Source organism: Athalia rosae, chromosome 1 (genome assembly GCF_917208135.1).
Source record: "Athalia rosae chromosome 1, iyAthRosa1.1, whole genome shotgun sequence".
Classification (NCBI taxonomy): Eukaryota; Metazoa; Arthropoda; class Insecta; order Hymenoptera; family Athaliidae; genus Athalia; species Athalia rosae.
In genome coordinates, this window is record NC_064026.1 from 14,235,176 (window position 1) to 14,248,276 (window position 13,101).

Below are 13,101 nucleotides of genomic sequence, written 5' to 3' on the forward strand. Positions count from 1 at the left end.
CTTCCGGTCCTAGTCGTATTTTCCATATTTCAGAGAGCATATTTCGCGCTCCTCGCATAGGTTAGTGTTAGCGGGGGGGGGGGGGGGGGGGGGGGGGCGGAAACGGGGACCGCGAAACTTGTCCTTACGGTCAGCGGAGGATTACCAAACCGCCCGTAGGGGAAACATTGAACGCGGTTTGGGACGAATAGAAGACGGCGAAGAGAGGCTGGCGGAGGAAGAAAAAGGTGGGTGGCTGATAGACTCGATGGGTGAACTCTTGAGGGATCAAGAGATAAGAACAATTTCCTGGGAGGATTCGCCGACGGAAGTAACGCTGACGACTTGATCTCTATTTTCCGGGGACGAGCCCGCGCGAACTACTAACCGATGCGGCGAAATCTGTCCGCCGTTGTTCCGTTTTGTCGTAATCGCTTCGTAACAGCTGCCGCTACTGCACCGCGTCTTTGGATCGATACGCATCCACACGTATCTGGATAAAAAATGATTTCGCTATCGACGAAGAGGTATACCCGACCGTCCGGATTCTCACAGTGTTTGAACGTGACTCTGACGTGATTATTATCATCTCCTGCCCCCGGAATCCGGACGGATAAGTACAAATACGACGTGATTTCTACTTCGGTCGCTGAATTCTGTCCCTCGGAGCTACCGTCACCGCCGCTCCGCCACCCCTGACCGCCCACGTTTGTTTTTGACGCTTGACATCTGTTTCTGACCTAGTGATCGACGTATCGAAGGCTCGAGGGATGAACTCGCTCGACATTGCCAAGGAGAGAAAACACGGAATCCGTCAAACGTACGAGAAAACAAATAATATGACTAGCACGCATTTACCCGTGAATCCTGAGCAAGTAAGATCGTAGCTTTTACATCGGAAATGAATTTCGCGCCCGTTTTACTTCGAATGTATACGGCGTTATATCCAGAGCCCCCAGAGGATGGCCTCCGGTTCGGATCGTTGGAATTTCGAAACGTCGTTATATTTAGGTATCTTCGAAGAGCTGCACTCCCTTGAGACCCTCATTATTGGCTTTACTTTTATTATCTTCGAGTACTTAATTGCCTCATCAAAATCAGAGCGCACCGCCCGGTAATACCGGCGATATTCAACGACGAGATTAAACCCCCGCTGCAATGATCTTTGCCGTGGTTAATAATAACTGATATCGCCGTTCAGCTATATCGTAGATATAGCTGAACTATTTATACCGTTCGATATATCTGTATGGCTGCATTGCGGAGAATCAGGTAGCATATTATATTCACCTTCCAGTTTCCGGATTTACCGATTCCTGATACATGGTAATTTTATCCGGATCGTACGCGGTGTTTCCGTTAGGGATTTAACGTTCATATAACCACGCCGCACACCAGATTTCGTGATTTCGAAATTTCCGAGCTGTTTACCTTATTCCGAAAATTATTTGTAACGTTCCGAGAACATGTCATAGAATTATTAATGTCCACAAATTTTCGAACCAATAAATTCCAAAGATTTTCAGTAAGAATTCGAGAAATTTTTCAATCGTACGTATCTGATTGTTCGGTTATTTTTGAGTGGTCACTTGGTTCCAAAAATTTCCAAAGTTTCGAATAACGTCGTAGAATTTCGAAGGATTTGAAAAAAAAAAAAATGCCTCACATATGCCTCCCGGATTCGAATGGTCATTTTTATTTCTGTAAATCTATAATCTGCACGGGTACTGATTGGAACTGGTTTCGGCGTGCAGGCAGGAAAACGTCGGCGAACTTTCGTTTCTGCTGGGCCAGAGTTAAACTAAAATATTTGCGAAAATATGCATCGACACGTGCATCGTCGCGTACGTACAATAACAGAGACGAGCATCGCATAGCCGGCATCTGCATGGCGTACGAGGTTCGGTGGAATGCGGTTGAATATTTCATCCCCTTCCTCAGCGTTATGCCGTCGCTAAAGGTTGTCCGAGCATCTCGTTTCTAACAAGCTCAACATTTCGGACACATCGTATTCGATCTACAGCGTTCCCGAATGGGACATTAATTACCCAAACTGCACATCTCCACATCCCGCTTGGAGCGTAGTCCACCGATAGAAGCGCAACGGAAGCAGCGCCGGTGTGCCATCGGGTACAGTAGTTAATCCACTCTGGATCTTACCTGAATCACTTCAAAATGTGAGATAAATTTCCCGGCATTATATAGCGGTGGACAACAAGCCGCAGCCGCTTTCGCGGACCGGGTACTACATCACGCGACACACATAGTTTCTCGGTTATCACACTCTCACCAATTTATCGTATGGACTACCGGTATTATAGTCGCGCGATGCTACCCATACATTATAACGGGGTATACACCGTTCCGCTGCATGATCGTGCCGACAACGTTACGCGGGACGTGTTTTACACCACCGAAAAGAAAGGAAAAAACACGAGAACAAAAAAAAAACAAAAACAAAAACCAACAGCGTGAAAAGTAACGACAGGAGTGAACAAAAAAAAAAAAAAAAAACCAGACCGAAACTGGATAGCTTCGAGTCGCCGCTCGTTTATTGGCCCGGTATACCGCGGAAAAATTGATCGCACGCGAACGATTTGAAACTTTTATCTTTCTTCCGAAACAATAGTAAGCCGCACTTTCAGGAAATTGTATTCGTTCGATCGGAGAAGGGACTTGAGATTAGAAATCTCGATAATCGAAGAAAAGTCTTGAATTTTATGAAGGAGATCCTCGCACGATATGAGCGAGTGACCTGATCACGATAGAATAACAACAAAAAAAAAAAAACGAAAAAGTCGGATATATTTGACAATGATTTTGTAAAGTTATTCGAAATTGATCGGGTGATGAAAGATTCTGGTTGTGCGGTGTGGCGAACATTGGCCGCGTTTCGAGGTACTTCCGCCCATTAGCGAACCGTGGTCATATACAGAGAGGAAGACCAATTACGGGGTTCATCCCGTCGGGGAGTCCCGGAATATCTGCTATACCTGCGACCTGACTCGTGCAACGGTAGAAGGGGGTGAGACCTCGGGTTTCCCTCTCACCGGTGACCTTGATGGTAATTGGTTCACGTCTCTCCGGGGTTATATAGGCGATGGGTACTTGTCTCCGCGGTTATGTGCCCAACAATAAGATATAACCAATGGAACAGTTGAGGAGGAGTAGGAGGGAAAGACACTTTGCCGAAATAATTATTACACGATCGAGCGTCATCGAGATCGCGTTTTCAAATTTATAGCGCATTCGCGAAGGGGTGTGAAAACATTATAAAATGAACGAAAGGCCGGTTTTCGAAACTTACCCCCTTGCAATAATCCATTTTTTCGCAGGTAGTTATCTCACCGTCGTTCGTGCTCTCCTTTCAGGGGGTACTTCGGGGACCTTCGGTTACCTCGACGCGTCGTCAATTCTGAAAAATCATTAAATTTGAAGGGTTTTTTTTTTTTTTTTCGTTTCATTGTAGACGAGATACGGGGCTCTCCGGATTTCCTACAATTGTAATAATGAGCTTACGGTGAGCTTCTTCCTTCGTAAGACGAGTTGCATTATACTACGTCAGTTTGAAAAGAAACAAAATTGTTCGATTCAATCGGCTCACGTGTGTACGAGGGTATGGCGTCGTGCCGCGGTCGCGTGACGACCTCGATGTTGCAGCTGCGGAAAAGCGTTGAAAAATCGCTGGCGAGACGTACTGGGATTAACTGCACTGCGGATCTCGGCGATATTCGAAAAATGGCGTCGCACTTACAGTATCGTCGATGACTATCGTAGAGAGATCCGCCGATCGCGTAATCGGCGGAGGATCGCGACGCGCCCTTCGAAACCCCCCGGTATAATCCGGTCGCGATTTCATTTGGGGCGCGCGGTTTGTCAAGACACGTTTCTATTTTTCGGCAAATAATTTCCGGAAAACTGCGGTGAAATATTTTGTACGTATAAGCCGTCTACGGCGCATATTCGTTTACAAAATCGCACAATGAATACGCAATCGGTATGTTTCGGTTGAATTTAATTTCCACGAATTATAGCGCGAACGTGACGTCTAGCGGTTGGCTGCCCCACTTGCGAACCGCCGCTTTCACGGTGGTGCAATATTTTCCACAACTGCAACGGCGGCAACACAAATCGAGTCGAGCTCTGTACACGTATACCTATACAGATTCCAATAACAAACGAGGTATTTTCTCTTACTCCACCTACAGAGCCGCTACATCACGATTGAACCTGGTGGTTTCAAAGGTCATTGGAACCTCGCAATCAACCGTCGCGTCGCGCGTTTCCGCAAACTTCGGTACTTCGTCAACTCCGAACCTATCGCACCGGATCATTCCCGATTCACGGCGCAAGAATGAAAGAGGAAAGTAGCTGTATGGAATTTTTGGTCTCCTCGACGCGAGGGTGCTCGTTATAATGATACATATTTCTTTCTCGCCACAGTTTTCGAAAGTTATACGCGTCGAAGTAACGTGGTCTCTGAGAGGTTCGAGGACCGAAAACCAGAAGGGGTGTATCCTCGAGAAATTGATAGAATCAGGAAACTGGGGAATTTCTACATCCAATTCGAGCGGAATGTGCAACCCGAAAATTCGATCTTTTATCGTTGGATGATTACGCTCTCCCGATGCTCCGCGCATTATCCGATTTAACGATAAGCGATCATTAACGGGTGCTACTCATTCGTGTTGCAGAACACTTATGTGCATATTAGCATGCTTGGAAATGAAATTCTTCAATTTGACAAAAATATCACCCACGGTTTTGTCGTGTTGAAAACGAGGGAGGGGAAAGTTATGGCTGCTCCGAAACATTGATCGTAAAATAAAGAAGGAATAAAAAATTGTTCTCAACCGAATCAACCGCGTTGTCCATGTTATCGGTCGCGCGGGCGGTAACGATAGGCCGTTCGATGGACAGTGATAGAATGTCATCATTTGTGGGAGGTGACATTAAAATTCTCACTCTAACGTTGATCGACTAGCGACTAATTGCCACCTGAGAGCTGTGAACAATTTGAGACTATCTCTGTCTCGGGTATATTCCGAATAACGCACTATCGTAATTTGAGAGTGATTATAGGGAGAACGCTGCTGTCCCATAAAACATTCAGTATGTACACAATTGAGGCATTCCAGGTTGACTCTCGATCAATGATTTCACCTCACCACTTTTCATAACAATTCTATAATTTCCAATCGTCACTTCAAAACGCACCTTTCGGTTATCTTCAACTTTCATTATTGTCGTTTCGCCATGGCTTTTGATTTATGGCAATAATTAGACGGTGATTATCAACGCCGGATTGTTTGCTAAGCTCGCCAACAAAAAGCATATTTATACCGTACCTTAGCTGCTCCGGTTGGTTTGATTGATTCGCTCGGTAACAATAACCGGCACTTGCCGATCCCTTCTGATTGAAAAATCATTCCTTCGGGATAAAAACGTCGACTCAATGCACCCGCTTTGCTTCTATAGACATATTACGTTTAAATGTTTAATATGGAACTGCGTTTCCATGGTCTGGGAATTTCACGTCGTTGAGCGTTATTTCAAATTGCTCGGGGCGATATTTTACACTTCGGAAACATGGTGCAGCCAATAGAAAGCCAACGAATGTTGATTGTCAACGCTGGCGACGTATCTTTCAGTCAACCAACGGTAAAACCACCCTATCGATCAACGCGGTGAGGTAACATTTTATCGGTTAAACAAAAAAAAAGCAAAAAAAAATACATCTCTACACAAATTCATACACCAACGGGTAAAATTGCGTTCGCTGGTAGTAATGACGATGAGTTTAAAGTGTGCCCGCACTGTCGAATTCAGGCGTATAATATCCTATTTTATGTAAGCTCTCCTACTCGGGCCGAGTGGATACCTACGTATACCGCACTCGCCTATACAGATATATATACGTGGGTGCCCGGAAATTGTTATACACCTATAGATGAAGATGGTTAAACTAGGTGGCACTTAATACACGCTGCGTTGCTCAAAGATATGGTGGATGTACGAACGTATACGTTATGTGTATAATATAGCATTAGCCGGTAAGTAAGATATGGTGAAGTTGTATGCGAAGGTCGTTGCCAATGGCGGTGGTAAAGTTCGGGGATTTCGGTATGAAAACTTGCAAGATCCCAGGCCGTAGAGAGAGGGTAGATATAGATTATTGTTAGGAGGTTGTTGAGGTGGCAATATATCTCAAAAGTCTTGCCTCCGCTTCGTTCTCCACGCTGAGCGGATATAATATACCAGCCGTAGTGTGTCTTCCAAGTCCGTTCCCTGCCGTCTTTATCCTTGTCACTGTCCGCCCAAATGTAGCGCCAACAAATCGGTAAAAATGACTCATCTCGCAGAGATCGTGACTCCCAATTTCTTTCATCATTTTTTTTTTTTTTTTTTCTCTCGTTCGTTTCATTTCTTCTCCCGCTACTTTTCGGATAATCAGCGTCGACTCTTTTTCTCGATGGCTCCGTGCATCTTTGCAGATGTTCGGCTGAAAGGCGTCGAATAATTTGCCTCAATTCAGACCGAGGGTGCGAGAGAAAGAAGACGAAACGGGGGGAGGAATGGGAACGGAGACAGAGGCCCAACAGAGTCCTGAAGGACTACGTCACGCGGTTACCCGATCCGATTAGGGACGACCAACTTAAGCTAAAATGGCGGCAGTTCCCCTCTTCGCGGTGATCTCGCTATCACCGGCATCAATCACTTCGAGCTGTGTTCATTATGCAATTAAGGAGATGCCGCAGATTCAGATTCTCCTTCGTCTTCGTCGTTAAAATTTTTATAACGATCCAAGGCGGTGATAAAAATGGTTACCTACATGAAAAAGCACAAGGAAAAAAAAAAAACGACGACGAAGAACTGTTAGGGAAAAAAAGGAATCAAAAAGTCCGGGTGTTCTTCTTTTTGCGACACATTTCGTGATTCGCCGCGGGGGTTGTCGAAGTCGACTTTCCAAGAGGTGATTTGTTGACGTACCAAGCTCAGAGACCACAGGCCAACGCAAGGGTCCCCCCCCCCCCCCTCCTCCCCCCCCTTCTTGGACCTCGAACCGCTTTCGAGCCCCTCCGCAATGTTTTTAGCTCGTGGCCGAGTTTCGATGAAAATAAAAATACGCGGTGCTCATGGTTAACGAGAATAATTGAAGAAAAAAAAAAGATAATACCAATTGGAAGCTACACGCTAATTAAAAATATGTTAACGAATTTTTTCTCGCCTTCGCGATCACGACAATTATGCGGATTCAGTTATTGTGTACACGACGCATAAAAATTGTACGGATTAAACTTGATGAATTTTTTCGTGTACAAACAGCAAAAAAACGCTACACCGTCACGCGCATTGTAAATAAAAATCGTAACCTCTTTCAATAGGTGTCACGTTTCAATTAAATTTTCTGCAATTATATCGAAATCGTTTCGAAAATTGGAAAAAAGCATATCTGACAATCTTGCTTTGCTAACGGAAAACAAATTGCACAGGCAAAATGAGAGTATATTACGTCTCGTCACCGACAGGCGCGGTGTTCTCGAAATGGAAATTTATGAAGAGAAAAATACAAATATCGGAAGAAAAAAAACAGAAACAAAAAATCGGAGCCCTCTGCCAAACGCGACGCCTTGGATACATTATACTGACGACAACCGGAGGTCGAACGGGCGATTCAGCACAGGCGCAAAACAAGCTTTTGTCGGACAAAGAACATACGGGCTGCATATTCAGTTGGATCCGATAGGTAACACGGCAAAAGTGTATAGCGTGTCAAAATACCCGGTGAATATTTAACGTCGGAAAGGTATCGAATATTATGTCGAATTTCTCACTCGTAAGATCAGATTCAAGCTCAATCCTGCCGCAATATTGGCGAAATCGTACTGACAATAATGAAAAAGCCTTTCATGTATTTGTGCGAATCGTCGTCCGCTTTCGCTGTTTAATCTGAATCTGCAGCCGGCCGGATGGAATCGTCGACGGCGTTCAAATAATTGATCGAATAATGCGAGAAGGTTTAGCAGAGTTTCGGCCCTTCAACTCGAAGATATGTACGGTATCTCGTTCGACGGAAGGCCGCCGAGTTTTGAGAACAGTGGCCAGCAACTCGGCCCTTAAGTCGAAGAACTCGGTCGGGGATTTGGAGGAAGCGGAAACTGCTCATTGGCGCATGATATCGTTTCAATAGATATCGATTATCGGTGGCACGTTAGTGTTTTATATAGGTGATCCCCGTATCCGCAACTTTGGCATTCTGCTTCGACGGTACAAACTTTGTACGAAAAAGGTTTAAAGCTCGTCAAAACTTTACCCCCGCTTTCCGTTCGTTCATGAAATTAAATCGGATTTCAGTTAGAAAGAAAAAGAGGAAAACAAAAATGTAATATATAAAAAGCCAGAAAGGAGAAAGAAAAAAACCGTACAAGGTAAAGATAATGGAGGACGAGGCAAAGGAAAATTCGAAAGTTTGGGTGAAAAGACCCATCCGATTTAATACGATTTTCCTGCGTACATGTATATATATATATATATATAATGTATAAAATACAATTATATGGTTTCGAGAAATTTTTTTAATTCATTTATCAAACACGCTGAAAACATACCAGCCCACGGATCCACAATCAAAGAAGAGTCGGTTTTAACACTGACTCAATTTTCTACCATTACTTCCTTTGACGGTGAATTTGTTGAAATTCTGATCTCAAATTCTAAATAAATTTGGCTTTCCCAAACGGCGGATTCCGAATTACCTATTTGAAATTTTCTTTTATTTTGATAAAGTGTAGCCAGATTTTCTTCGGACAATAGGTAGTTGAAAAGTACATTGGTTCTCTTAGCGATAACAACTATAATTCCCTGATTAAACGTACCCCTATTCCAATCGATAATGAGTACATACACGAGTGATATTCGAGTGGAATGTGTTCGGTAAATTCCACGCTACAGTCAATTGTCTGCAACCTCGATTATTCGGAATATCTCTCATTTTTTCCCTCAATAGTTTTCGTCCCGAATTGCTCAAATTCATTCGTTCATTTCTCTCTTTTCGGTAAGTTGAAAATTTTTACGGAAAAACGTTACATAATCGAGGCCTTTCAATTCAAAGATTCCTGACGTATGATTCGGAAGAAACTTTTGAATTTTCTCGTAGTTTTTGCGACGTATGAAAACCATCTGAAACAGCAGCGAGGAGAGGAAATACTTCACAAGGAAAAGTCCAACGGTGTAATCGCAGTCAAAGTAAAATATTCCATGAAACTCCATGGTTTATCGATCCTAGAATTATCGTCCCCGGATCTCTATGTAAATACTCTTTGACTTCAGAGGAACTCTGCTTCGTAACTCAAGGTAGGTGCACAGCGAAATTGAATTATACCAGAGCTACCGGATGCAGCAGATTTTCCTGCTTTACAGTCAAAGCATCGGATATGGAGGGCGGGAGGGGGGGGGGGGAACCCTCGAAGCTATGTCTACCGGGTAACATATTTGGGTCCATATGTTATATCGAACAGTCACTATCCCGACGAAATAAAATTTAATCTGAACATTGAAGAAAATAACCGATGAAATCAATCGGCTATGATTAGAGCTCCGTGTCTTGCCGCTGCGTTGCAATTATGGCGTTTTAAAAAAGGTTCATGGTACGCGACTCGGTTTTACCGCGGACTCTCGACGAAGAGAGAAAAAAAGCGCCATCGGTCGCGCGACATGCGATTTTGAGGCAACAAGAACGTCTATTTCAGAACGATGATTTTATAAACCTTTACAAAGGAAAAAAAAGTAGCCGCAGCAGCGGCAGCGAGGGTTCGCTACGGAGGTACACGCGACATAATTTTACAACTGTGGGAGAAGAGTGACGATAGCAGAGGAGAGAGAGGATATGAAATAAGGTTGAATTATGACCGAACTCTGGCGAGGGCCTGAGGCGATGCCGGAGCTTATGATAATTGCATAAGTAGAGGGCGTATAAAAATGACACGTCACATTAGCATCGCAACTTCATGATTCGTTCGTTGCAGGCGGCGTTCAAGCCCCGCTACTTCTGGGGTGGTCTTTAAGCTCGTGGGATTGTTGAGGGGACGCTGAAGAGCCCGAAGCTCGCGATAAAAAGCTCTCGATGCCACCCCGGTCTCCCGTGTGTCGGACGTGGGGGAAAAAATGTTGTAATCAAGTATGAACCGAAGCCAAGATGTGATCCGCAAGAAACTGCCCGGTGACGACTGTTCGTTCATATTTTATTCTCATTCCAAACTGTACGCGAATTCACGGTGTTTGCTCGAAATTTTTTCAACGAGATATCTTTTTGTCGGCAGACGGCTCCGAGCGATTTCAAAAAATTCGAATAGTTTCCACGCTGCTAGAAGAGAATGATTTTGAAAAATTTGGAAATGACCGAGAAACTAGAAAGTATAAGGAATATAATGGAGGCGAACCACGGAAATTCGAGATAAAATTCAAACACGATTGCGGAACTTGTCCGGACATAGATTTTTCACCCTTGGTGGGGTCAAGGGGGCGAAATTTGGAGAAGAAAAAAAGGAAATACCCTCGTACCTCATGAATGTATAATGTAAATTAGATTTGAATATTGCAAGTAACTCGACAGTGCTCCAGTATCGGTTGGGGATGGGTTCGGTGAATATTTATTTTCGCCACTGTCCTCCCCGGATAGGAGCGTGTGTAGCTGGATAAAGTGACCGCGACGTCCCTGCAGGATTTGTTCCAGGTTACCCTCTGGTGACGAGTTGGGGTTAAGAAGGACTCAGCGACGCCGCGATATCCGCTATTGCCTGGGACCCCCTGCTGTCCCTTCATTGTCGTGAGCAGAATGGGTAATTTCATTTACACGCGAATGTAATTAAAAGCGGTCGTCCGCCAACTCCTCGTCTCGCGTTTCACGTATCGCCTTTCACGTTTGACTTCGTACGCCAATTCGATCCTTGCGCGGAATGTTCGAAATTGAAAAACGCTCGTTTAATTAACCTTTCATCTTCGCCACTTTCAGGATGATTAATTCGTCAATTATTGTCCGTCCCTTAGTTTATTTAATATGGAGATTAATCCGAAAACGCGATAACGATGATCGATGATAAATGCGCGGATGCCAAAAATAAATGAAAAAAATGTATCTCGACAGCCACCGCTTATACATATATAGGCTATAAAAAATAACAATTATATTATACAAACGTGAGAAAAATAACGGTAATTATAATGGGAGGATTAAAAGCCGAACCCCTTGACCAACCGAAAATTAGTTCGACCTGCTCGCTGATAGTAATTAAAATATTTTCATAATTGTGCTTTCAAAAAACCCTACAACGTGATTACCCTTTTACGTATAATAAGTGTTCACGAGCAAGGTGTACCCAAATTTCTATTTGTTATCATAATGTCATATATTCACCGGAAGTAGATGAGAAAAATCGTGAAATTATTTCACTTCGTACCCGAGAATAATCCAATCAAAGTTTTTACAGCAATCGGACGTATTACATGTAAAAGTTATGTGAAACGTTTAGAAGCTACAAGGTCTCTCGGATTATATTTTGAATTATTCCAGTTGTACTCTTGTGCGCGTAACATTTGTTGATGTATGTGTACCGTATACGTATGTAGAAAAGTTGTGGGAATCGGTGATAGTGTTTTATCAGTAGCTTGAACATAAGTTGCGTAGTCGGCGCGCGAGGTAGTGGTAAAGTTACGTCTCGGTAAATTTCTCTCTCCGTCACACGTTTATCTCTCTTTCCCTCTTCCCGTTCTCGACCAATTGTATACAGGCCTAAAACAATTAGCAAATATTTCCCCAGGGTACGTGATTCAAAGCATTCGGTATCGTGCAGTTAATTAATAGCTGCCTCCCCGACTGTAACACGCCCTCTGAAGTCCGACGTCTTTGCCCCGGAAATACAATACGCTGAAATACAGCATGTTCGAGTCCACCTTCATCCTTACAACCACCCAGAAGCCGACTACGATCGAAATACATTTTTATTGTGTAGTTCACGACTCGCGAATCCGTCGACCGGGGCAAACAACGATCGGCACTCGAATTCTGCGTGTATGCGACGTAGTTCATAGGATACCAGTATATGCCGTAGTGGGTGTACATGTTGAAATCAGACAGAGTTTGCTATGCAAACATACGAGTTTGGCAGGTACGAAGTAAGTCAGTTTCAAGGTCACTTTACAATTAGCGGAGAGTGAGCTTCAAAACATCAATCCGGCGGGGGAAAATCTGACACGGACACACAACATACCTACGTATACAGTTCGCTCTGTCCGTTACTTGTACGGTCGTTGTTCAAATAATCGAGTCTAACTAGTTTGCAAAACTATATATATGTATATTAGAAATATGTACCTAACAACCTGAAATAATAATAATGTGTACATCATTGCGGGGGATTTTTCGAAAATGCAATTTTCATAACAAATGGTTGTAACTGGTTCACCTCAATGATTTCTCTGATAAGAATTATGATCGTGATTGCGACTACCGTACAAATGACTGAATTTCCCGGGAACGAGAATCCGAAGAATTTTTACGAAAATTAAACTCTCCCTACCTGGCCATGCGTCGAAGCTGTCAGATTTCAATCACGTCAAGGTATTCGAAGGCATAGGATATTCGAAAAAAGACTACGCAACGAATCGCGATACTTGATTTTTTACGAGCGATGTATTCGAAGCGAAGCGTATCGGTATCAGACTTCTGAATATCAGGTATGTGAGTCGAACGAGTGAAGTTGGAGCTACACGGCTGCAGGGCGACAAAGCGTTAATCACTGCTTAAGCTACGGGGGGGATCGAGTGCGCGCTGCGCTTCGGACGAGCTTCGAGCTCCGACCAAGGCACGGGGAGTTCGGAATCTGCAGCTATCTACAGGGAGAAACGACGCCGACATTCGTACGTACGAGCTCCAATAATCGATAACTTTCATTCGTCTGCCCTCGTTCTTGTCAATCATCGATATTTGTATGAACATTTTGCCGACTGTGATCCTCCATCCGCCCGAAATATCAGCAGCCACTCCGATAGTCATGGAATTTTTATTACACACCGTGTTTCGTATTCGTCTATTTTTCATACATTCGTTTTATCTGATTTTATTCT

General features: G+C 43.8%; 1 protein-coding gene across 7 annotated transcripts in view; it reads right to left on the minus strand.

Moving 5' to 3' along the window:
• Positions 1–13,101, minus strand: part of LOC105683200 (neural cell adhesion molecule 2-like) — a 248,404-nt gene that overhangs the window by 100,713 nt on the left and 134,590 nt on the right. For 2 of the 7 annotated variants that reach the window (XM_048660028.1, XM_048660030.1), the window contains one exon: positions 3,287–3,394. The exons of 4 other annotated variants lie outside the window; for them this stretch is intronic. In XM_048660028.1, coding sequence (XP_048515985.1) covers positions 3,287–3,304 — 18 coding nt within the window. In that variant the 5' untranslated portion in view covers positions 3,305–3,394. Of the gene's footprint in view, positions 1–3,286; positions 3,395–12,554; positions 12,572–13,101 lie in introns of those variants that run through there. One more of the 7 variants, XM_048660029.1, reaches the window with a different exon arrangement.